Below are 26,988 nucleotides of genomic sequence, written 5' to 3'. Positions count from 1 at the left end.
AGTATCTTTCCCGTGATGGCATTTAGCTGACTCTTTTACATCTATTTATTAGCAATCTGATCCCCACAATGGACGGTAATTAAAATTACTCCACAGAATGGTTTGCTTATTCCAATGGTATTTATGACCATCTCTTTAAAGGGCTAGGATCAAGATGAAACATTTCATGAAGTTTATATTTAATAAGTTTATGTATGGCTATAAAATCTGATGGACTATAAATAGGTAGTAGAGGGGAAACATGATGTAACAGCTTAATATTGTTCAGATAGCATTGTTATTGATCCCAGGAGATTAAGAACAGAATTTTGTGGACAACAGCTGACACCCTATTGGGCTAAAAAGCAGACCCTGAGTGCAAGCAGAGGAGCTGATGGGAGCTGTGCTGTAAGTGCATGAAAAGGAAAAAAGCTGCTTTGAAACCATGACCATTGGAAATTACTAACTTCTCTTCCATAAACCCTGCTTCCAACACCTCCTTGCCCCACATATTTTTAGAGACCAAAATAATAGCCAAGACTGTCTGTGAAGGTGTGCTTAACAGGGAGATGACATCCAGGGCTTTTAGAGGGAAATCTATCTCACAAAGACAAAGGCCCTAAACCTACCTACGAAAGACTTGATTCATCTGTGCTCTTTACAGAGTTCCATCAAGCTATCTGCATGACTACGAAGCCTGTCAGTGCCCTGGAAAAAGTTAACAAAGAACCTTCCGGGCCTGCACGACTGAATAGCTGATTATACAGTGATTTTTCTTTGTTAGAATCCAGTTCAGAGTTTGCATTTAATATGCAAACACCATGCTGTGCTTAGATGCACTCAGGACACACATCTCAGCATCCTGTGCCAGAGTAGGATCATGATGAATGAACTCATTGGCTCTAGGCTACCACCAACTATACCACAAAAATAGAAAAAAAGGCTGCCACTTGTATGTGTAACATGCCATCAATTCTAACATGTATTTCATTCTGGGAGTTGCTAAAACATGAAAAAGTGTCCATATTAGAATTGATGGAATATGGAAATAACAATCTCTCCAAACACACTGGACACCTACTATGTACACAGAGCACTGAGCTGAGCACTCCTCCTGATTACCACATTTAATCCTCACAAGTACACAAGTAGGAACTATCATGACATGCGTGAGACAGGAACACAAGGCGGTGATGTAACATACTGTGACAAGCTGCTACATGACTGATCTGGACAAGCCCCATTGGTCCATCCCCAGCACCTGCCGCCTTCATCTCTTTGCCACCCTGCCTCCATCCTGTTGATTACTAGCTTGAACAACACGGCAGGTGGCTCTCACCACTCGAGGCAGAACTGTGCCCAGCTGGATTCTCTACAGATGAGTGAGATGCTACGAAGGACTGTGATCAAAACCAGAACTCCCAGGCCCCAGGCAAGAGGTCACTAGGCAGAGGGTCTGGTGCTTGGGCCAACGACCATTCTTTCCTCCACTTGGGCAACGTGAACTCGAGAGCTCTCAGGACACGCAACTTATCTCATGTGTGAGGATGTGCCTGTATGGTGGAAAAGGAGAAGGGACTGCAGACTCCTGAAATGGGAGAACTTAGCACCTTCCCTCCAGAATTCCTCAGACTAATTTCTCCACTTGTTGATTTTCAAGAGTCCAACTCTGAACTGGTTCCTATAAAGCATAATTGAAAACAGCAAGAAGAAAAGAAGCACCATCTACAGAGCATTGGAGGTGCTGATTTCTCACGGAATCCTCCCAGTGGTCCTCTGTAGGGGGCACCATGTTCCCCTCACAGCCTGGAAGTTCAGAATGATGAAATCCCACCAGCAGGGGTGCACCCCTGCTCTGGAGGCTGTTTAGTCCAAGGCGGTGATTTTGCTGAACCCAGTCTACTGTCCTACTACCTGAGCCTGTTCAGCTGCTAGCTCTTGGCAGATTCTTAAGCATCCTCATGCAGAATGCTCCAAGACCCAAAGGTTGTTGGCCGTCATCTGCTGTGAGCAGTCCATCTACCGATGTACCAATGCATAAAGACTCAACAAACACAAAGTTCTGGGTAAGTACATGGAAAAGCTGCATCTTTATTTTTTTCAAATGAAGGCACTCTATTTCCACTGTAATTAGGTTTCTCAGGCAAGGAGAGTAGGGAAGAAGCAAGCATTTGAGAAACGGCTACAAAGCCTGGGCCTGGGACTGAGAATAGGTCCCAGAAAACAGCAGGAGTTTAATAAGTCTTGTGGGACAGAAGAGTTGGATGGGCTCTTTTGTGAAACACAAAAGATAAACATCTAGACTACCAAGGATCATATTAAAAGCACCCTCTCGCCGCCTGCTGCGCAAGCTCAAGGACCTGAGTTCGATCCCCAGAACCAAAAAGAAAAAAAAGCAGCCCCTACCATGACTCACAGTGAACACACATCAACATCTGTCACATTTCATTCTTACTCTGGCCCCTCTTTTAAAAAAACTTTCACATTTAAAGAGTCGAAATCCTTTCCCTTACCATTCCAAGCTGAGAGCTACCATAAATTTAGGGTGAGCTTGTTCCGTATTTTTATAAACTCTGTATTTTATACTATATGTAAATATATCCATAAAATATATTCAGTAATGATTTTAATGGTTTCCATACTTAGTTTTGTAAATTCATTTTAGAGTTTATTTTTTAATAAAGAGGTGTAAATCTATTTTATTTTCCATATGAGATCTCAGTTGACCCAATGTCATTTACTAAGAAATTTATCTTTCCTCCCCGCCCATTCAAGACACCTTATCCATTATGTATCAAATTCCGGTGATCAGCTGAGGTCTATTTCTGTCTTTGTGCCTATATCACACTCTTCCACATGATTTTGTTATCTGATGAGAGGAAACTCTCTCTTTATTCACTGTTCAAAGTTTGTCCTGGTTGTCCTTTCATTTTTATTCTTCCATGCGACTATGTAATCAATTTATGACATTTCTGCCAAAATTTTCATTGGAATTACATTTAATGTGGAGATTAACTTAAGAAATCATTTACTTCTTTGTAATATTTAGTCTTCCTATCCATGAGCATGAAGTATTTATCATTTATTCAGTGCTTTCTTATGTTTTTCCCTTCCTTCCTTCCTTCCTTCCTTCCTTCCTTCCTTCCTTCCTTCCTTGCTTCCTTCCTTCCTTCCTCTCTCTCTCTCTCTTTCCTTTTTTGAGAGTGGATCTCACTATGTAGTTCAGGCCGGCCTTGAACTCACTATGTAGCTCAAGCTGGCCTCAACCTCAAGGCAATCCTCCTGCCTCAGCCCCCCAAGTGCTGGGATTACAGGGGTGCACCACCATGCCTGGCTTTCTTATTTTTCTTAATAACACTTTTATCTAGAAAAATTAGATTTTTTCTTATTTACCTTAAAGCTGTGCTGGTATTGATAAAACAATCACATCATCATCATCATCATCATCATCATCATCATCTGGTACTGGGGACTGAATCCAGGGCTTTTACACTGAACTGTACCTCCACCCTTCTTATTTTTTGAGACCTGGTTTTGCTAAGTCACTAAGTTCCCCATCATGGGCTTGAACTTGTCATCCTTCCTCAGCCTCCTGGAGTCCTGGGAGAACAGGCATGCGCCACCACACCAGGCTAGGATTAATCTTTTTAACTTATTACTGATACATGAGATATTACTGATACACATAGGTTGATTTGCTATTCAGTAACAACTCTGGTCAACCTAGTATTTTAACCATTTAAGAGGATTTGTATGCCTGGCAAGCACAAGGCCCTGAGTTAGATTTCTGGTACAAAAAAAAAAAAAAAGAGGATTTGTAAATTCTCTTACATTTTAAATTTAGACGCTGTCTACAAATAACACTTTTATCTTTGGTTACATTCCTTATGGCGTTCTATTCTGTTCCAGTTTTTAAATAATTTTAAACTTAGCAAAAAATGGTAAGAATAATAATTTTAAAATTCCTGAACACTCTTTACCCAGGATCTCTAATTATTAACACTTGCTTCTTTTGTTTTGTCATTCATATTTGAGAACATACTGCACATACCATGTCTCTTTACTTCTAAATATTTCAGGGTTAACTTCCTAAGGACAAAGTAATTACAGTATAAGGATCAAAATAAAGAAGTTTAACAGTGATAGGATACTGTTATCTAAGCTCACATTCAAATTTTGCCAATTACCCAGTAATATCCTTGGGGGCTGTTTTTCTCCAGAACAGCTTTCAGTCTAAGATCACAAATTACATTCAGGTGTATGGTTTCTTTAACCTAAGATAATTCACAGCTTTTCTTAGTCTTTCATGACAAGGACATTCATGAGACTGTGTCCTTTTCAATACACACTGTAGCATTCCAGAGACTGACTAATAATTCCAAGGACGCTTGGTTAAAGCGCTGTACACCAGGATTCTCTATTATAATATTATTATTTATGTTTCCCATTCCCACTAATAATTTGCAGAGACACTTTGACACCACATAAATATCTAGTCCCTCATTTTCACACATTAGTTTCATCATCCAATGATGTTTATTACAAAAGGTGGTTGTCAGGACAGTTGCAAGTGGGGATTTTCTTTTATATTTTCCATTATCCCTTCTATATTGGCTCAAACTTACTGTATAAAAATAGTTGGAGTGTTGCTAGCCTATACTATGACAAGAAACCAGCTTCTAATTTACAATTCAATATTTATAATTCTTATTGTCTTTAGGCTTAGAGTGTATAGAAAAAGTATTGTGTAATTGAGAATTATTTGGGATAGGTTTTATTCCCTAACCTCCTTCATTGTGATTGTTTTATTCATTTAAAATGCAGTTAAGTTCACTTATTTCTGTTTATATTCCATCATAAGGTGTCTTTCCACCCCTCCTCCCATGTCTTTAATTTGGCTTATTATTATTATTATTATTATTATCAATACTAAGGATTTAACCCAGGGCCTCATGCATGTTAGGCAACAGATCTACCACTGAGCTACATCCCTAGCCTGTTTTATTTTGTTTATCTGGAAATAGGGTCTAAGTTGCCCAGGCTGGCCTCGAAACTTGTGATCCTCCTGCCTCAGCCTCCTGAGTAGCTGGGACTACAAGGCATGTAGCACTTGGTGGTATTATTATTATTATTATTGGTACTGGGGATGGAACTTGGGACCTTGCATTTGCGAGACAGGCAGTGGCACCATTGAGCTAAATCCCCAGCCCTTTATTATTACTTTTTAGCACTTTTTTTGTTCTTTGGGGGTTTTTTTTTTTGTACCGGGGATCAAACTTGGGATCTTGCGCTTGCGAGGCTGGCAGTGGAACCACTGAGCTAAATCCCTGGCCCAGTTCTTTTGTTTTTTGAGACAGGGTCTTACTTTGTAGTCCAGGCTGGCTTTGAGCTGACTATGTAGCCCAGGTTGGCCTTTAACTTGCAGCGATCCTCCTGCCTCAGCCTCCCGAGTGCTGGGATCACAGGCAGATGCCACCACACCTAGTGGTTTTATTATTTTTCAATGGGGAAGACATTAATATGATTCCAAAAGTTAAACTATTTAGAAAAGCACCCCCGAGAAGTACTGCTCCTCTTCCTTTCTCCCCATTGTCACCCACTCCCTATAAGTAGCCAATGTCATACATTTCGGGTTTGCCCTTTCTATATTTGCTTTCGCAAAACTAGCATATGACCTGTACTTTCTTATTTTCTTTCTTACACAAAGGAAGAAAAACATGGAAGACTTCACAACTTTGTGTGCCATTATCATGCAGGGACCTGTGTACTGTATCTTCCCTGAATCATTCCAATTTTACAACATGTGCCACCAAAGTACACTCTCTTTCTTGTCTTATTGTATTTAGTTTCTTTTCAAAATGTTGGGTAGTAGGGGGAATAGCCAACATCCTTGTCTTGTTTCTGACTTGATTTAATGACTTATGATTCAGCACGAACTCTTCTGAGCATCTATCACATGCTCACAAGTATTCTGGATAAACCCTTACACAAGAAAGGCTTCATATCTGCCCTTGTGCAGCTTTCACCTAGTTGGAGAGAGACAGTGAAATGAGCAACTGCAACACAGCATAGGTGCTGTAGTTGAGACAGCATAGATAGGGTATTGTAGAAATATGCAGGAGAAATACATAGCTCAGGCTCTAACTTTTATTTTAGCAGGCTTGTACACATGGAAGTTTAGTAGGAACCATCTCCATAGGTCTTTCCAAAACCGCAGGACACAACCCAGAGAGTACAATTATTCAGAGACAACTGATGATTTCTGCAATTCCAAAATCACACCAAAACCCCCTCCTCTTCATAAACACTTTTTAAATGAATAGACTCAACAGTGATGGTGAAAGCAGTTACGATCAGGCTCTTTCTATTTCATCAATAAAACCAAGATTTGACAGAAAAGAGAGAATGTTGGAGACTTCGACCTCATGGCACCAAAAAGAAAAACGTAAGATTCATTGTGTGACTCTGAATAAGTGATCTGACATCTCATTGCAACATGTGAATAGTTTCTTCAATATTTGTAAGACTTTAAGAAGAAAAAAATACACATGTAAATTTTTTTCTGAAACATGAGAATATATTGTATATAATATTTCACTCCTAAATATGACAACATGCATCTAAGAATGACATTCTCCTATAAGTCCATTATGTAATGAACACAGGCAAGACATTTAATATTTGTTCAATACTATACCGTACTGTTACCTAGTATATGGTTCATATTCAAATAGCTCCATAGTCCCCAAAACATCTTTTCTTGGTCCTTAATATACCCCATCCCCACCCCAGGATCTAGTCAAGGATCAGGCATTAGATTTAGTTATCAAATTTCTTTAGTGTCATTTAATCTTGGACAGTGCCCAGCTTTTTCTTTGGGTTGGTGTTTTGTTTTTGTTGTTGTTTTGTTTCTTTGTTTATTTTTTGAGGTGGGGTCTTGCTATATTGCCCTGGCAGGCCTTGAACTTGCAATCCTCTTGCCTCAGCCTGCCAAGAGCTGGGATTACAGGCATGTACCACCATTAGTTTTTGAGTTTTTGGTCTTTTGTGACCATATTTATTTTAAGAGAGCTTTGACCAGTTGTTTTGTCTCTCAATTTATCTGGATTTATCTGGTTATGTCCTTATAATTGCATTGAAGCTAAATATTTTGAAAAGGGTAACCCATAAGAGATGTTTCTTGTCACAGTGGGAGGCATATGATGTCCATTTGTCACATTAGTAGTGATGTGCAATTTGTTCCTTGTAGCATCCACTAGATTTCTCTGTGTTAATAATTGATACATAGTCTCTGGAATTGTGCTTTGAAAAACAGTAGACTGTCTTGCTCCCCAAAAGTTGCCTCACTCAATGGTTTAGCACCCATAGATTCCTCAGTTGTGACTCTGGTAGCTGCAAAATAGTCATACAGACCTTGACACTTGGTGCAGTGTTTTCTTTCTGGCCGAGCCCCAGCTTGCCAACTATGATTTAGCATCATCTCTTTGATGACACCGCTTTTGATCAGTTTGATTTCCTATCATACTAACCACGGTACTAACACATCAACATATGGAGGCCTTTGAGGACTTATCACAGCATGGGTGGCCAGACAGGCAGCAAATACTTTAAGCTGTATCTATTAATAATAATGATTACTAGCAATAGTTCTAGCTTTTTTGAATATGGACATAGGCTTCTTTGTGATTATACCTCTGAGAATCAGAAAGCCAACTTTCATGTTGGACAGAAATTCCTTTTGCTTTTTTTTAAAAATAAATATCTGGTTCTCAGATCACAAATTGTACCACAAACAGCAATAGCCACATCTTAAGGAATCAAACACAATCTGTTTTCCATTGTCCTCGAAATGATACCATTAGACACAGATTGAGTGAGGACATTGACTTTTCCACTTCATGGACTAAAGTGGATAATAATCCTTCTCAACTGCAAAAGGGGGTGTTTTGTGCAATCTTCTTTTTACCATGTACAGACTTATTAGAGAAAATTGCAGATGTTGTAGGTGGCTGGTTATAATAATCTAACGTTAAAAACAGAACCATAAAAGTTGAAGACATCAGAGATCATGTCTAAAAATAAAGCAAATGCTTTTTTCCTTCCATAATCCTCAATTAGAAACCATTTAAGGAAAAGATAATCCGCTCCAGAGACCGGTAAATACGGATTCTACAGTTCTCACCGGCACTCCTGCTTAACAAATTAATTTTAGTACATATTGAAATGTGTTAATAAATCATTTTCCCCTACATCTATCCATGTTGCCCTCTTGATGTTACAAATATCAATAATGAAACAAACTTCATGATGACTATTGTAATAACAAATCCTCAATAATTACAGCTTTCCTAAAATGATGAAATCCCCTTTTTTCTGGCTGGTAACTTCCAGGGTTAGCTACTTGGGATCAAGAGGAAAGCCCGCTGTAGACAGGCAGGTCTGCGGACGCCCTACCGAGGTCGTGAGTCACGCGGGATCAAGAGGAGAACATTTCTGATCTCCAAGGCAATGCAAGTCAAACCCAGTCAAAGAGCTGAGCTATCCACACAGTTTATCTAAAAGAAACACCTAGGAGAAGAAACTTGATTTCTTTGGGAAATCTTCGTAGGGAAACTAAATAAGGTAATTTAATTTCTTAAAACCCAGAACAACCCAGTGATTAAAAATGAGTCTTAACCAAGCAGTAAAGATAGTAACCGGAAGCTAGACTGGAAAGCCATGGGAAGAGCCTTCTCGCCATACCAGAGCATCTGGAACCTTCTATCTTTTGTCACTTCTCTCCCTGTCATAATCTTACCTGTGTCCATCTCTGAATCATGACCTACACCTCTCTTTGAACTCCATGTTCGTGTATCCAACTGCCTACCTGCCGTGTCCATTCGAAAGTCTCGCTCAAGCATCCTGTCTAAGAGGGTGGTCCTGATTTTCCTCTCAGAACCCGCTTCTGCACTGTGCTCCGGGAGGGTGACAGCACTGCTGCTCCCCGGGGCTGATGGTCAATGCTTGGAAGACTGAGCTCACCCTTATTCCATCCCCTCTTACTCCCTGCATCAACTCCAACACACTCTGCTTCCTAAATAAATCCCTCCCTCCCTTCTTAGCCACTGCCACCTCCCCAGCCATCATTTTCAGTCTGGATTACTGCAGTCACCTACCAACTGGACTCCTGGTGTCCATTCTTTCCAACCAAGCACCCATTCGCCACAGAATGGACAGAACAGACACTGAAACACACAAATTACCCCGTGTTACATGGAATCCTATGCTGGATTCTGGAACTGAAGGAAAAGGACAGCAGTGGGAAAACTGGTGAAATTTGAACAAAGTCTATAGTGTTTTTTGGGGGGTTTTTTTTTGGTACCGGGGATCAAACTTGGGACCTTGTGCTTGCAAGGCAGGCACCAGAACCACTGAGCTAAATCCCCAGCCCAAAGTCTATAGTTTTGACAAATGTATCACAGCTTGAGAAGATGTTCACATCAGGGGAAGCTGGGTAGGGGGAACACAGGGACTCTATGCATGTGCTGTCTTTAACTGTACTGTAAATTTAACATGATTCCAAAATTAAAGTTTATTCAAAAACACCATAAATAATGTAATGTCACTGTTTTGTTTAAAATCCTCGAACATAGTCCACTGAACTAAAATGCAGATTGTTTTACATGGGCCTGTAGGTCTTACATGATCTGGCTTCTGCCACCTTTTCATTCCCATTTACTCTTCTTCCTCTTGCTCCCAATGCTCCAGCCAATGATTTTCTATCAGTTGCCGACACACCACGTTAGGCTGTGCTAGGGCCGGGGCCTTTGCCCTCACTGTTCCTGTATTAGTTTGCTCAGGCTGTCATAATAAGGTACAATAAACAATGGAATTTAATTGTCTCACATCTCTGGAGACTGGAAATCCAAGACGGAGGTGTCAGCAGGGTTGGTTTCTTTTTATTTTTTTGTCCCGGGGATCCAACTCAGGACCTTGCACTTGTGAGGCTGGCGCTGGAACCACTGAGCTAAATCCCCGGCCCCAGGGTTGGTTTCTTTTGAGGCCTCTCTCAAGCTGATGGCCACCTTCATCCTATGTTCCTACGTGGTCTTTCCTCTGTGGTCTGGCTCTGTGAGAGGCCAAGGTTTCTCTTATTATAAGGACATCAGTTAGGCTGGATTAGGGCCCAGCCTAATGACCTTTCTTACTTAATCACATCTTTAAAAGCCCTGTCAGCAAACATAATCACAGTGTGTGGGCTTCAACATATGAACACACACCACCTCCCCTGCATCTTGGCCCATAATTGCCCTCTTGCCTGAAAAGCCCTTCAGATGGCTGGCTCTGTCCCACATGATCTTGTCCTTTTTTCTTTCTTTTTTTATACTAGAGATTGATCCCAGGATCTTTGCACTGAGGTGCAGACCACGTATGCATGTATGTTTGTATGTATGCGACAGGATTTCACTAAGTACATGAACTGCCCAGACTGGGCTCAAACTTCCGATCTTCCTGCTTCAGTCTCCTACAGTGCTGGGATTACAGGTCCATGCTACCACAGCCAGCATGTCATCTTTTCTGAGAGGCCTTCTTGACCATATGGCTACAAGCTGAGTTCTCCCTATCCTGTTTATTGCCTACTTAGCACTTAATTACAGCTACAATTCTTTGTTTCCTTGTTTAAGAGCTACTTTCTCCCACTCCATGAGCAATGCAAGACTGGTCTGTCTGTCTTATTGCTGTATACTTAATGCCTTCTCTAATGCCTGGCACATAGTAGGTGCTCAAATCTTGTTGAATAACAGATGGTTTACTGTCAATTCAGGTAAAAGCAGAATCTCAATTAGGAAAATATCATTAACATAGTTAATCCAAGGTATGGCCACCTCAGCAGCAAAGTCTAATATTTGTATAGCAGCTCACAGTTTATAAAGTGCTTCCATGTATGCTTCCTTCTAGGAATCCTCCATTGCTGACACAAGCATTATTTATTCTATTTTCTTGGTCAAGAAACCAAGGCTGTGATTGGCTGACGGAACTGCTTAAGGTTATATAGCTGGAACTTCAATACTATACTGTTCTTTTTGCCACACAAAGAAGAACTTTGAGTTCTTTTTACAACATATATGAACTAGAAACAAAATAAATTCCAAATACTTCTTTTATGCAACCTCCAGGGAGAGAGCTCTGCTAGAGACACCGCTTAGTTTCCAGGAACTAGAAAAGAACTACACGTTCTTTCCATTTTATCAGAGGAGTTCCTTGCTGAGGAATAATGTCCTTGGTGCTATGTGTATAATGAGAATATATACAGTGCCCTGGGGCTGCACAGTTGTTACAAACAGGCTCTTTGTAAACTGTTCTATTTTTAGGAGTAGTTTGAAGAACCTGGGTTCCTAAGTGTTTATTCCTTAAATCTGTGAGCTTCAGCCTTGTTGCCCCTTAGATTCACCTCAGGGAACTTTAAAAATCTCAACACCTGGACCCCCACCTCAGATGAACGAATCAGCATCCTTAAGGGTGGGACAGTGGCGTCCATGAATGTTAAGCTTCCCAGATGATCTTATTGTGCAGCCATAACTGAGAACTAGGGTTCTGGAGTCTCACACTGGGTGGGGATGGTGTCTATGGTTTAAATATAAAGCGCCCCCAAAGATTCATATATTGAGGGCTTGAGCCCCAGTGCATCCATGTTCAGAGGTGACTGGATCATGAGGGTTTGAGCCTTGGAGCTGAATGGGCTATTAGGGAGTGGGGCCCAGTTGATGGAAGTAGGAGGAAGCAGTTGGAGGAAGTAGGTCACTGGAATTGTGCCTCTGGAGGGTGTATCTTGTTCCTAGCCTCTTACCTTCTCCTGGGCTTTCCCCTTCTATCTGCTTTCTGGCTGCCATGAGGTAAGTAGCTTTGCTCCACCATTGTAACCTCTTGTTACAATGTTCTGCCTTTCCTCAGGCCTACAGCAATGAAACCAATCAACCATGGACTTAGACCTCTGAAACTATGAGCCAAAATAAATGTTCCTTCTTTTAAGGTGTCTGTCTCAGGCATTTGGTTATAGCAACTGAAAAGCTGACTAACACAGATGACATATCCAATGACCTGCCAAAGGAAATGAACCTAATTAGGCTCAGCTAGAGGGTCAATGGAAAACTGCACCCACTCCCATTTGGAGAATTCGGTCTTCTAGAAGGTAGTGTTACATCATTCATGTGTGTTGGCTGGTGTTTGGCCCATCTGCAACCTAGGACCAAGTAAACCAAACTCCCAGGCAGTGGGATCCAGACATGGGCCCTTGTTAAAACTTTTCAGGTGAGTCCAGTCTGTAGACAAAGCTGAGGCTCACTGTATTAAATCATGCTTGTTTTGTTTGGCAGAGGAAGTAAAGTCCAGACAGTCTCCCATTAACCTCATGGAACCCTAGTAACCTGGCAGCAGGTGTCATATGAGTGGTCCCTCCTTCAGCTGAACCAGGCAGTGCTAAGCACTGACTCCCTCAGTTCTAGATTTATGGCCCTGGACAAACAACAGAGCCTTACCTTGGCCAGATGCCATCCTCCTCAGCACTAATTAAGGCCTAAATAATTCTCATCAGTATGTGCATAAAATAATTGGGCCTCAATTTAAGACAACTTCCCTGTTGTGTCCTGGCTAATGTAATCACAGTTTGCAGGTTTTCACAATCATAAATGTACTAGTTTTATTTTTGTCAAGGAGAAGATATTTACATCTACTCATTCCGCCCAAGTTTTTTTTTGGCTAGATTTTGAGTCATGTAAAAAATTACTTATATGATAATTGATAATAAGATAATGACATGTACTCTATTCAACCACTAATCAATATGATTATCTCTACCATCTTTCCATTTAATTATTGCTTTTTATCATTATCCATTTCATTACATTTTTGACAGGCAGAGGAGGAAACAGGGTGCAGATAGTAGTATGAAGGATGGTAGCTGAATGATAAGACTACATCCAGAAAATGCAGAGGTCAACTAAGTTTATTAGACAACAGAGTAATACAGTGGGACAAGCAGAATACCTGCTTCTGTCCTGCTTTCTTAAATTTCACTCTCACCAAAAACATCATGCTCAACCCTAGACAGGAAAAGAATGTGTGAGCACACGTCACAGCTTAAGGCTCTGGTTTTGAAATGTTAGCTGGAGAAGCCTATCTTATTATATTTAAGTAGTATTACAGTAATATCTATTTCTCAGGTTCTGATTTTGAAGCATTAGCAAGCATGAATGAAAGCTGATGAAGAGTTCCTCTTCTTCCCTGCGATCAACCCGGAACCACTCTGATGCTTCTGAGTATGTGAAGTGCAAGGCTGACTTGGTAAAGATGCGCGGTCATGCCCGGACTGGAATGTCCAGTCCAATGGTCTCAGGAGCGAGACTTGGAGACCCAGGGTGCAGAGTCCAGCAGAGGCAGGGGTGGGAACTTAGGTAAAAACAGATGTAGGGCCTCTTCAGTGGGACAAGTGGCGGGTTGTGGACTTGGATAAGGTAAGTCAGTGCCACGGCAGAGAGATAAGGAGTGGCCTCCAAGGGCAGTCTAGCCCAGTGTGTGGGGAGAAGGAGACAGCACAGGTCCCACAGCTGGAGTTACTCCCGCTCTGCAAACGGTTCACGAGGACTGCGCATGCGTGCCCAGGGGCTTAGTGCCTTTCTTGCAGGCTGCCCTGAATCTCAGAGAGGCCTGGCCCTTAGCATGAGCAAGGGATACTGACTTGGCATGAGCATGGATCTTGACTGTAATGTGGACAATTCAATATTTTATAAATATTTTTAAAAATTTAATTGGAATATAATAATTGTAAATATTCATCAGACAGCGCGATGTTTCAATGCACGCACACACTATGTAACTCTCAGATCAGGGTAACTGGTATATCTACCACTTCAAACATTTATATTTCTTTGTGTTGGAAACATTCAAAGGATAACCCGGTATTTTAAAATCCCTGAAGTATAACAGAAAAGCTAAATTCCTAGGACAGTAGTAAAAAGAACATAATATTTTGCCAAAAGAGGATACAAGTGAATAAATGATAACCGTGATTTTTTTGGACTATTTGAAATGTGCAGAGGACAAACCAGAAGATGACGGGTCCTACCAACCTATCAGGATCATAAGTACTCTCTGCCCTCTTGGGATGGAGTTATTTTGAATTAATTTGTATGGACAGAGACATAAAAAGAAAGCAAAGGAATTTGTTTAGGAAGATTAAAACATAATTTTAAAAAAATTCCTTTATATTTTCCAGTTGTGCCCAGAAAAGGAAATCAGATACCTGATCTTTATCATCCTTTCCCCGAGGGTCCACAGCTATGTCAAAAGGACAAAGCCCACTTCAGTATCCAGTGTCCAGAGCCTGGAAGGCAGGGAAGCCGTTAAAAATCATATGGGGAAAGTTCATTATGTCTTGTTAAAAACAGGATACGGGGGCCGGGGATTTAGCTCAGTGGTTCCAGAGCCTGCCTCGAAAGCCCAAGGTAGCAAGTTTGATCCCCAGTACCCAAAACAAAACAAACAAACAAACAAACAAACCCAGCATACTGTGATTCAACTTTGGAGGAATGTTTAAAAAATAAATTCATTAATTATTTCCAATAGGAACCAAAAATCTAACAACAATCATCTCTGAATTATGGGAATACTACTGGTGTTTCTATTCTTTGCTCTGTACTTTTTTTTTCATTTTTCAAGTTTTACTACTGTATTAATTTTCCAATCAGAAAAGTCATTATTTTATAAGAGTTCAAGTGTGCTGTTTTAGACACTGTGGTATTGATAAAGTTAGTCAGCAAAGTGCCTTCTATTTCAGGTTGCTGACAGGGGATGGTCCTAAATGTTCCCTTTGGGATACCATTTTCAGGGGGGAGTAACTAAGGGGGTTCTAAATTTAGTAGGATGAGAGGACCCCAGCTTGTAGCATTTTTCTCTCCTTTGAAAGGACCCATCACCAACAGAGAGGGCACCATGGCTGGGATAACCAGTGGGGAAAGGAACCAAGTGTTTGGTCACATCTTGAGATCTGGTGGGTGCTATTATAATTTGGGTCTTTGTAAACTACAAATTTTTACATGGAAAGGGCCAGGTGGTAAATCTTTTAGGCTTTTCAGGCCACGTGATCTCTCTCACAAGTACTCAACTTTGATGCCGAGAAGTAGCTTGGACCATACACAATGGACAAGTGTGGCTGTGTTCTAATAAAACTTTATCTACAAAGAAAGCAGTTTGCCAAACCCAGAAGAACTCCAGTTTCCTAACATAGTTGAAGCAGTGGAAGTGATCAGTACAAGCCAAGTCAGTTCCTTAAACAGATGGGTCGTTACAGAAGGCTGCCTCTCAAGTACCTGTCATTCTGAGGGTGGACCACTGGTAACTCTTTACACAAAAGAAGGTGCATTATCGTGCTTATGTTTTTGGCCATTGAAGTTGTTGATCTTTATCCCCAAGTGTCTTAAGTTTGGAAATGAGTCTTTTTAGTTGTTCTTGTTTTTTGTTTGTTGAAGACAGGGTTTTGTTTATGTAGTTCAGGCCAATCTTAAACTTAGCAAGTAACCCAGGATGGCCATGAACTCTCAAGCCTGTCTGAAAAGTGTATCGAAACAAAAAGCTCAAGATAAGGTAAATCAAGGTATAGGAAAGCTAGCAGTGTGCACTGAAACAAGCAAAACAATTATGACTAAAGAATCTTTGTAAATATGATATAACAGTGACTGAATATTAAACATTTAAGCAAAACATATGATGGAAAAAAAGTGTCGATAACTTTTTAGGGGGGCTTACCAGGAATTGAACCCAAAGCTTTTGCACTGAAATGCATCTACAGCCCATTTTAACTTTTTATTTTGAGACAGGGTCTTGCTAAATCACTAAGTTGCTCAGACTGGGCTCAAACTTGTGATCCTCTGGCTTCAGCCTCCTCAGTACTGGAATTATAAGCATGCAACACCGCACCTGGTTCTGAGTCTGCATTTTAAATTTCACCCACCTAACTCATACAGTGATATATAAATAGAAGGTAATTCATATAGTGATATATAAATAAATTCACCCTTGCTGAATATTGAATGAATGAACGTCTTCTTTTACCAAACTGGTGTAAAATGTAGTCCTTGAGTGTCACCTCCTGTGAACCACTTCAGGCAGACTTCACCTTGAATGAGACATACTCTGACCCTGGTATTGAGTGAATGATCTAAACAAGGTAGTTTAGAAGAAGTGTCAAGATGCCAGATCACATGGAAAGTGTCTGAGACTCAGGTCTCTGCTATTCTCCTCTTCCAGCATAGCCAAATGGCCAAACTATAAGGTAGCATAGTGTCTGGTCCACAAATACACTGTACTTTCTAGAGGAATTTGATACTGTCTAGGGCAGGAACTTTCTAGTTCTTTCTAGAAGATGTCAGGTAGGCCTGGCTAAAGCTGTCACTGTTTCTCCTCAGTGACTGTTTTCAAGTCGATAAGAGTGTAGGAGTCCTTAGGTCTTCTTTCTTTTTTGTTTTTGTTTTTGATACAGGGTCTTACTATGTAGTTCAGGCTGGCCTTGAACTCACTATGAAGCCCATGCTGGCCTCAAACTTGTAGCTATCGTCCTGCCTCAGTCTGCAAAGTGCTGGGATTACAGACATGTCTACCATGACCAGCCTCCTTAGGTCTTCATGATGCCACTCTGGAACCTCCATACCCCTTGCACTCCCTTGGCTCAGTTAAGCCAGCAAAGGGGTCACCTTATCAAGAAACTCTCTCCTCACCAACTCCACAAATGTAAGACATCATGAGGCAGAAATTAACAGGTGAATCCCAGAAGCTTCTCCATAAAAGAGGGTCCCCTCAACAAGCCCTGACGGAACCTACAGCCCCATCTCTGTGGTTACATCTTATTTACATCAAAACATTCACTACCAAGGGAGGGGAATTTAGAACTGTATCATCCCAACTGAAAGATTCTGAGGTAAAAGCCAGGTCTGAAGATGGATTTTAAGCAGTGATAATAAACAAAGTACTTGGCTAAAATTTAGGAAGACAGGGGTGGGGATGTAGCTCAGTGGCACCTTGCCCACCTGCCAAGTGCAAGGTCCTGAGTTCAATCCCCAGTATCAAAAATAAAAATAAAATAAAATTTAGGAAGAGTCAGAAAGCCTCCTGAAGTAAATATCTTGCATGGGTTCATCTGACCTTCAAGTTGGGTATGTGTGAATGCAACGTAAGTGTATATAAGCACAGAACAGAAAACATATACAGCATGCACACATATCTAATAATATTTACTTTTCTAAGTGAATATTAATAGTCATTAAGAAGCTGTGAAAAACCCAGTGGTCAGAAACCAAATCCTGGTGCTCTGAATTCCCTGCCATGCACTCGATTCCAGTGAGAATCACTAAGGTCATAGAGATTTCTGCAGAGAGGCCCGTGGAAAGTACATACAAATGAGGAAAAAGAAAAGCTGGAGCACAAAGTAATTCCAGGGAGAGGTCCCAGGGAAAAAAAACCCTCAGAAGTCAAAGGCCAGAGCACGTCTGATGTCCCAGGCATGGATCCTGCCACTGGCCCTGGCCGTACAAGTGACCACAAGAGGTATGACTCTCACTCAGCTCAGGAGAGGAGCACAGCACAGAGCGAGGGAGGGCTACTCACGCTGTCGTTGCTTCCTTTGTTGTCCTCATACTTGGTTTCTATATGGATGGAGAATTTTGGCAGAAAGGAACACTATGGAGGAAAAGAAAACTTTCATTAGCACATCATTTTCCCTCTTCACATATTCAGTGTGGCCTCTAGCTTATACTTGGTCAATATCCAAAGTCAGATAAGAAAAAACCACCTTTGGGAGTTTGAACACAGGTTCTTCCAGAAGTAAAGCCTGAGACCATAACCAGAATGGAGGCAAGTGGCTCATCTTAAGCCACTTCCAAAAGGAATACGTTCTGTCGGTCCTGCCACCAGCTTTAGAAAAACAAACCCCTGAAAGAGAGATCAATTCCAGGTCTGAGGGGAGCTTACCCTTGGGGAGCAACTGCCACTGCTGGGTACCCGGGGACTGTGTCTTAACTTTCATACACAGTTAGCGAGGAAGAACAGGAGAGTTTTACAATGAGAGATAATTAAAGTCAGATAAACCTAGCTGGCTTGCTTTTCTCCCCTCTCCGCCCCTTTCTTACTGAGGATTGATCCCCACCCTTTTTATTTTTTATTTGGAGACAGGGTCTAGCTAAGTTGCCCACGTTGGGCTCAAACTTATGATCCTTCTTCCTCTGCCTCACACAGTGTTATGATTACAGGTTTGTGCCATGGAGCTCAACTTGACCTGGCTCTTAATATGTGACTCTGGATAAGTCATTTAATTTTTCTAAGTCCCAGCATTATTATAACAGGAATAACATTATCTAAGAATGACACTGTGAGGGTTAAATATGATGATGTACACAAAAATACAGTGCTGAGGGGCTGGGCAAAGGTAGAGCATGCATACATAAGGACCTGAATCTAATCCTCAGAGCATATATATATTTCATTTGTTGAATGCCTACTCAATGCTCAGCACTATAGCAATCAGTATGAGGCTGCAGCTGAGTCTGACCAGAAAAGGTACCCCCTCTTTTTGGCTATACTGGGGACAGAAACCTGAAATGCAGTACCAATTGCGTGTCTCAGTCTTGTTGAGTCCCATTCTGTACGTCCAGTAGATCTGAAGAGTTAAGGCATCTCGAAAAGAGGATTTTGATGGCTACTGGTGTAACTACCCCGCTGCTGGCATGAGCTAGGCATTAACTTTCTCAGCTACCAGAGATAGGATTGAAGGCTAATGGATAAAATGACCCAACTACTCTACTGGGAGCAGCAGGTGTTAGGGAAATGAGACTTGGCTCGATCTGTTCACATTCCCTTTAGTATTTATCCAACACTCAGAACACATGCTCTCTATATCAGACATGCTCTGGGTGCTTGAACTTCTCACTCACATATTCCTTGCAACAACTCCAAGGGACAGGCACTATGACTATCATCTCTGCTTTCAAGGTGAGGAGCAGAAGTAGAGAGAGGTTAGATAGAGCCCACAAACACACAACTCTGTCTTAGAGTCAGAACTCAAAGCCAGGCAGCCTGGTCCCAGTGTCATGCTCTTTATTACTCGGGTGGTTCTCAAAGAGAGCCCTTGGTCTAGCAGCAGCAGCATCACCAGAACTTGTTAGAAATGCAGATTCTCCAACCCCACCCCAGATCACGTGAAGCAGAAACCCTGGAGATGGAGCCCAGCAATCCATGTCACAAGCCCTCTAGGGTATGCTGATGCATGTTCAGTCCAAAAGTACCTCACCATACCACTCATGAGAAGGCAACAGAGAACTCATCACTAAGACCTCAAAGTCCACCCCCACCACCTCAAGGTGTCATCCCTACAAGGACCACACTCCCTTTCCTGCCCCGCTGAGACCCCAGGGGCACCTGTACAAGAAGGCAAAGGCCTTGGATTGGCTGTGGCTTACTGCCCTGGCTTTGCATGCCTGTGCGGATTCGGCATCCATCTGTCTTAATCTGCGTGAAGCAAGCAATCTGAACCGTGACTAAGGAAACGCGGAAACAATCAATCCCAGTAATTGCCTTTATGGAGAATGGGGCCCAGGATTATTCATTAACACCTTCCCGGCTGTCTCCTCTCCAGCCTCTCATTTGGTAACCGCTGGCCTCACACCCTGTTCCGGGAGTTCCGAGGAGGGGACTGCTCATCACCAATGGAGACCATGCAGGACTCGGAGCCCCCAGCAGAGCTTTGACTGATTCATGAACATGGGGAGAAGAGCTTGCAGCTCTAGAGACCCTTTTAAAAACAACAAACTTTTAGGGGCTGGGAATTTAGCTCAGTGGTTCTGCTACCTGCCTTGCAACCAAAAGGTCCCGAGTTCGATCCCCGGTATCAAAACAAAAACAAACAAACAAAAAACAAGCCTTTATGTAAATTAGTTTTCTACTTTTTAACCCGGAATTCATCTGAAGGTCAGCCGGATGAGTGTGAGCAAAAAGAGCAAAGAAGGGCATGAGTGGGCCCTGGGGCTCCAAGTAGAAAACTGCAAGGAGATTTTTTTTCACATTGAACCTCTAAACCACTTTACTGGGTCAAACAAATGAATTTTAGCATTTGGGTATTAAACCCAAATATGAAATGCAAAAGCCCCATGCAAATCAGCAGATGTTGGTATTTTTCAGTCAAAACCTTTGGTTATTTTCATATCAGAAGATGAGGTGAAAGCACCCGCTTCAGCAGGTCCTCAGGAGGACCCAAACCAAACTGCTGGGCAGCATTTTCTCCTCATGCAGGTGATTCGGGGCTGGTGAGCCCTTTGCTGTATCTGATGCCTGCAGCGTGCAGATGACTCAAGTTAAAATCAGAAGTCTCGGGCTCCAGGCATTTTCAGAGCTGTCCTTAAACCCTTTTCGGAGACATGTCCATCTTAGGATAAACTTGCTGGTCCTGTGCAGTTAGTGCTTCTACAAGTCCAGCCCACGAGTCCTAGCAAAGCTTCTCTTTCATCTCCCCATGGCTGTGCCTTACCCCTTAGTTATGCTCGTCCATTCCTTTGTCCAGCCCGGAGACTGGCTTTACATTTCCTTTCTGGCAGCTGATTATTTTGACTCAAAGTTTGAGGAGTGTGATAGAAACAGTTACAACTTTCCTTTCCTCCACTGTAAATAGGCTTATTTCTTTGTGCTTCTTGTTCTTTGTGAATCTGAGAGAAACATCACTACCTTTCCCCCACTCGAAGTACTATAATGAAAAGAGCTGACACACTGGAGTCAGCTGGACTCCAATCTGAGCAGATAGACTTGGGCAGATTATTTACCAAACATAGCCTCAGTTTCTCCATTTATAGAGTGGGGATGTTCCTCTACTCTGCAGGAGGGTTCAGAATACCAGTGAGGTCATCCAGGTAACCCCCACTGTAGGTGCACAGTAGAAAAATATTCATGATTCTTCTCTGGAATTTGTCTCATTGATTATCATTATTTCTTTGTTTTTACAGTGCTGGGAATTGAACCCAAAACCTCTCACATGCTATGCGAGCCATGTACCACTAAGCTACCTCCCTAGGCCTTCAGTGATTCTTTATATCTTCTCTCTCCCTCCTTCCACAGCCTAAAAGCACAATGAGAAGTTGACATCCCTAAAAGACAAACAAGCACAAAGTTCCTCAATGGTTTCTTCCTCTATCTATAATCACACCTATTTCTCTGTCTTTACAAAGAGCCACAGTAAGAGCATAGTCGGAGCTACCTGGCTCTACTTTTTTGCCTCTCACCGCTTTTCAAGCCCTGCAATTTGGCACAGAGATGACTGACTCTCAGAGTACTTCCAGACCAGCGTCACCTTCCCATCTGTCCTCTTTACACTGCTCAACGTGACCAAGCACAACCGCTGTCCCGAACAGCAGTTCTTTTTCAGCCTCTCTTCCCTCCCGCACCCTCCCCGTGTAAATGACCCCTTATCTTCTTGCTCCGAGCTTGCTCACTGGCTATCCGCATCATCTCATCTGGTCTGACTTTTTCATGACCTCCGCTCTCCCCCAGGCTTGCACTGAATTTGCAGTCTTCCTGTTTAATCCTCTCAGAGTGCTGAGATTCCACGCATGCACCGCCACACCCTGCTTTTCACTTTTTAAATAGGGTCTCCCTATACAGTAGACCAGGCTGGCCTTGAACTCATGAAATTCCCCTGGCTAACCTTGAGCTCGTGATCCTCCTGCTTCAGCTTCCCAGGTGCTGGGATTACAGAGTATACCGCCAAGCTCGGTTTTGCGATTGTGATTGTGGGTGTGGGTGTGTGCCTCACACGTGTGTGTAAGCCTCCAAAATCAACACCTCTAATTCTAACTTCTCCCCTCTCCAGCGGCCATAGGTCACCCTCACCAAGGGTCCTACATGTATACCCAACTTGTAAGGTTTGAACTGAACCCAAATATTCTCCCTCCCTGCATTAACTTCCTAGAGTTGTTATAACAAATTAACACAAACTTGATAGCTTGAAATAACATTAATTATCTCACAGTTCTGTAGGTCTGAAATCTAGGTGTTGCTGGGGCACACTCCCTCTGGAGCCTCTAGGGAAAGCACCTTCCTTGCGGTGTCCAGCTTCCGGTGACCTCGGGTGTTCCATGATTTGTGGCTGCATCACTCCAGTCACTGTCTCCTTCATGTTGCCTCTTCCTTCCGGGTGTGTCCATGCCTGCTTCCTTCTTATGGGGACCTCAGCCAGAGCATTTTGGGCCCCTTGAAATCTAGATCTACTCCCCAGTCCCGCCACCACTCCAGCTGCCGGGCTTTTTCCCACAATTTTCTCAGCCTCACACGTCCTTCCTAAATCTTTCTCAAAGACCATCTCCATTGCCACTTCTGACTGATTATCCCATGGGGCAGGCAGCATTCTGTCTGTCCCTTTGTCACGGGACACTTCTCCCTGGCCCTCATTACTGTGAGCCGTCTGTGTTTGGTGACCAACCAGATGATGACACTGCTCTTCTCATTTTCCAACAGGGGGCTCCTCCCCTACGCCCACTGCCATCAGGATCGGTGTCTTCAGCATCAGAGCATCTCCTTTAGTTTAAGTTTGCTCAGATAATGCTTTCTGTAATTAAAGTTTTTGCTACAGCTAGAAATACAGCATCTAACCGAGCCATTCGCAAATATCCAGGGAGAGAAGGGAGATCTCTTTTTCCAACTCTGGATCTTCTCAAAATATATGCTTTCCCCTAAAGATTCTGCCATTTCCTTGGGTGAGGGGGACTGCATGTCTTTGAAGGACCTGTTAAGAGTGTGGGATTAGAAAAGAAGCCACGAAACCTGCTATGACCACACTTTAACCTCCTCCAAGAAGGGGGACATCAGAACTGTCAGCCATTATCTAAAACTAAAAGATGTTTAAGGGATTCAGAAGACTCCTAGGAGCCTAGTCTTGGGGGAACCATTCAGTTCCATCTGGTCCATCACAACAAGAAAGAAAGGCCAAATGCCCACAGGGGGCAGAGTGCTGAGATGGCCCCAGAGCCCCAGGCCCTGTGTCCCTTGGCTGCAGAGACCTCCCCTCCTGTGGGCAGCACCAGTGCACATGATGGCCTATGGCTCCCTGGATCACTCCTAGAGCCACCCTTCAGAGGGTGCACAGCCAGCCCTTGACTGAGACCACAGTCCGGAGACAGTCACTGCTGAGATTCTGCCAGTTTCTGAGACTTCATTTTTTTTTTTTTTTTGGTGCCAGGGATTGAACTCGGGACCTTGCATTTTTGAGGCAGGCAGTGGAACCACTGAGCTAAATCCCCGGCCCGAGACTTCATTTTTTAAAAAGCAGAGACTATTTATTGGTTTTGAAGCTTTTCAAGGGCCAGGTAGCTAGGACCTGAAGAAGGCCTCTGGGAGCTAAGGACACAGCCAGCTGGAAAATGAGACCTCAATCCTATAATCACAAGGCAGTGAACCCCACCAATGACCACTCAGCTTGGAAGAGGACCCTGAACCCCAGAGTAGATTGAAGACTTGGCTGACACCTCAATTTCAACCTGGCCACAGACTCAGTTAACCTGGCCTTCAACTCCTGACCAATGGAGACTGCAAGAGAAATAATTTACATGATTTTAAAGTTGCTAAGTTTGTGGCAAATCTGTTACACAGCAATAGAAAACCAATCTAACATCCAACCTGCCCGCTGCTTCCCTTCCAGATCCCCCATCTGGCTCTCATCTGACTAAGCACGTTGAGGTTTGAACATGTACAGGGGATTAGGGAGTAGGTACTCTCTCTGCCTTTGGATTCCACCCGTGACTACCTACTTTGTCAATGGCCACTGCTTGTGGCCCCAGGAGATTATTTACTAGTAACCAAATGAGTCTGAGAACTTCTCATCACCTGGTGTGCACATGCAGTGTTGGGCACCTGGACCACAGAGAGGATGCGTGGTGATTCAGTGGGAAAAACACAGGTTTGGAGTAAAACAGTCTTCACCTCAAGCCCCAGCTTCTATTTGTAACAATTGTGACTCTGGGCACATTTCCTCGCCCCTTTGTGCCACAATGTCCTCATCCATCCCATAGAGACAATCCCAGCCTCCCAGCTGAGAGGGGAGGATTAACGAGACAGTGAATATCCAAGGCCAGGCGTGGCTGGCAGAAGTACTGGAGAAATGCTGGCCCACTTCCACCAAACCCCTCTCCGTGAAGCTCCCATAAATGGTATGGATGTTTACATGGACACATTTATTGTCGACACATAAAACTGGAGTGGAGGAAGATCTTTTACTGTGAAAAGCAAGGTGCATTAGAGGTGGTGAGTTTGCTGGGACATGGCCATGGGCAGGACACTTGATGGGTCTTTCCCATGGCATGGGTGGCTGCCAAGCCATGGAGCAGATGTGGGCTCCTCCCACCGCACTGTGAACCCCTGGCCTGGAGGATTTGTGCTCAGAGCCTCCAGGCTCGGTCCTTGGTAGCTCTTCCTTCTGGGCAAGTGCTCTTTCCCCTTGGCTTCTTCCTTTTGCTTTCCCTCCACCCCTGCTGATTTCATGCAGGGAAACCAGAACTCTTGAGGAGCTCCAGGTACTTTTTTCTCTCCTAGATCTAAAGGCTTTATGCTTGCTTATTCACTCAGCCAAACTCTAAAAACTAATGTCCAGAAAAATTAAGAGAGCATCAAAGTCAGGCATGGTGGCTCATGCCTGTAATCTCAGTCCTCTAGGAGGCTGAGGCAGTAGGAGCACAAGTTAGTAATTGACCTATTTAAAGAGAGAAACTCTGCCTCAAAATGAAAAATAAAAAAGAGCTGGTGGCCAGGCATGGTGGCGCACACCTGTGATCCCAGTATTTGGGAGGCTGAGGCAGGAGGATTACCAAGAGTTCAAGGCCAGCCTGGGCTACACAGTGAGTTCAGAGCCAACCTGAACTACAAAGTGAGATCTTGTCTCAAAAAAAAGAGCTGGGGATGTAGCTCAGTGGTAGAGAGCTTGTATACCATGGGTGAGGGCCAGGGTTCAATCCTCAGTCAAAAAAAAAAAAAAACCATCAAAAAGGAGAAGCTGAGAACCCCAGGTTTCATGTGACTCTGCTCACAGACAGAAGGTAAGGGCAGTGACACTCGAGGTCCGCACCCCTTCCTCCAGGCTTATTGCAGATGTGCAATCCTCTCTCATGAAAAAACTTTCTCCTTCTCTTCTTGACTAGAGGTGCATCTAAGAAGAGAGAATAAATCAAAAAGAAAATTATGTAAAATATTCCCTTAATTTTGTTCAGGATTTGTTTGGCCTCCAATTTGCTAAAAACCACCGCAGAACCAGGAAGAAATGAAGAACAGGGCAGAAACTCTGCTGTCACTTCATCTTTGATTTCCCAGCTGAGACATTCCCAGGCTAGAGGAATCTTACTAGTGTTGCTGCCATCTGCTCTCCGCCCCGCCTAGCTCCTCCATATGTACTATTTGTGCATCTTTGAACTTCCAAACCCAGTGGAAAAAATGTGGGAAAGACGTGAGGCGCCTGGGCCTCCAAGAGAATAATTTCCAGACCCAGCCCTCCCAGGTTCAGTGTCAGGAAACCAGAGCAGTGCTTGAAAAACCAGAGCAGTGCTGCGTTCCCAGTGCCCTACAGATACCCTTCAGAAAAATGAAAGAGCTATTTTTGGTCTTGTGATTGATTAGGGTTGCTATGGCAATAAGAAACACTCCTGAGAACAAAACTCAAACGTAGGCAAACCAGCGTCTTACAGAGAAAGGGTTAAATGCATGCGGAGTTTCAGAGTCAGCCGGAGCTGCTGCCTCCTCACCTGTGTGGGGAGAGAGGGGTTGCAGTGCTGAGAACATTTGAGTTTCCCCAGGGCCTGACCTTCAGCCGCAGGGGGTGGCAAAACTTCCCGGAGCCCATGCACCAGCTCATTTTGAAGACTGTCCTTATGTCATCCAAGGATTCTCTACTCCCACACAGCACTCAGCCTATAGCAGAAACTATAAGCCATACCAGTTTACAATGTAAAATAAAGATGAAATTCTCCGTAACAGAGTATTTCTAAAACCTACTTAATAAGGCCTCATCTTCCAGGCTTGTTAAAAACAAAATTTAGGACTCTCTCCTATGGGTTTATTTTTTGTTTTATTTTTCAATGAGCCCATTCCAAAGTCAAGAGTTGATTTTCTCTCTCTTTAAACTGCTTTTTGGGAGGCTGGAGGTACAGCTCAGTGGTGGAGCATGTGCTTAGAACACATGAGGGTGTAAGTTCAAACCCCATTACCAAATCAAATAAAGAAATAGCTTTGTTCACACAGTTTACCCACCTCAAGTACACAAATTAATGGTTCTTAGTATATTCATGAAGTTTTGCAGCCATTGCCACAATCTAGTTTTAGGACATTTTCACCACTGAGCAAAGAAGTCTTGCACTCATTAGCATTCACTTCCCAGTTCCTCTCCCCCGGCCCAGTACCACACTGTAAGCAATTATGTCTCCACTTTCTGTCTCTTATGATTTATTTTAGATGTTTCATGTAAATGAAATCAGATAATATGTGGTTTTTTGGGTCTAGCTTCTTGCAGTTAGCATAATGTTTTCCAAGTTCACCTGTATTATAGAAAGTATCCGTCGGGCCAGGGATTTAGCTCAGAGGATCTGGCGCCTGCCTTGCAAATGCAAGGTCCTGAGTTCGATTCCCAGTACCTGCCCCCCTCAAAATACTAGAAAGTATCCGTACTTCATTCCTTTTCTCTGGCAGAATAAAATTCCACCATATGGATATACCACATTTATTTGCCCTTTTGCCACTTGACAGACATTTGTTTATAGTATTTGGCTATTATGAATAATGTTGCTATGGGCATTTTTACTCGAGTTTTGTGTTGATAAATGTTTTCATTTCTCTTTGGTATATACCTACAGTGGAATTCCTCGATATTATGGTAACTATACATTTAACCTACTGAGGAACTGCCAGATGGCTACCACATTCCAAAGCAGCTGCAACACTGTATAAGCCCCCAGCAGTATGACAGTT

The 26,988-nt window shown here is 42.9% G+C and overlaps 1 protein-coding gene and 1 non-coding gene across 2 annotated transcripts in view; both read right to left on the bottom strand.

The window, feature by feature from the left end:
* Positions 1–26,988, bottom strand: part of Pitpnc1 (phosphatidylinositol transfer protein cytoplasmic 1) — a 273,815-nt gene that overhangs the window by 87,233 nt on the left and 159,594 nt on the right. The window contains exon 5 of the mRNA XM_087208224.1: positions 17,614–17,685. Coding sequence (XP_087064350.1) covers positions 17,614–17,685 — 72 coding nt within the window. The remainder of the gene's footprint in view (positions 1–17,613; positions 17,686–26,988) is intronic.
* LOC147828781 (U6 spliceosomal RNA) lies at positions 5,691–5,799 on the bottom strand. The gene has a single exon (XR_015450301.1). It is a non-coding gene; the product is annotated as a U6 spliceosomal RNA (small nuclear RNA).

Source organism: Heterocephalus glaber, unplaced genomic scaffold (genome assembly GCF_053883595.1).
Source record: "Heterocephalus glaber isolate CG9 unplaced genomic scaffold, H.glaber_assembly_v1.0 deba00000937, whole genome shotgun sequence".
NCBI lineage: Eukaryota > Metazoa > Chordata > Mammalia > Rodentia > Bathyergidae > Heterocephalus > Heterocephalus glaber.
This window is presented reverse-complemented; position numbering and strand designations above follow the sequence as displayed.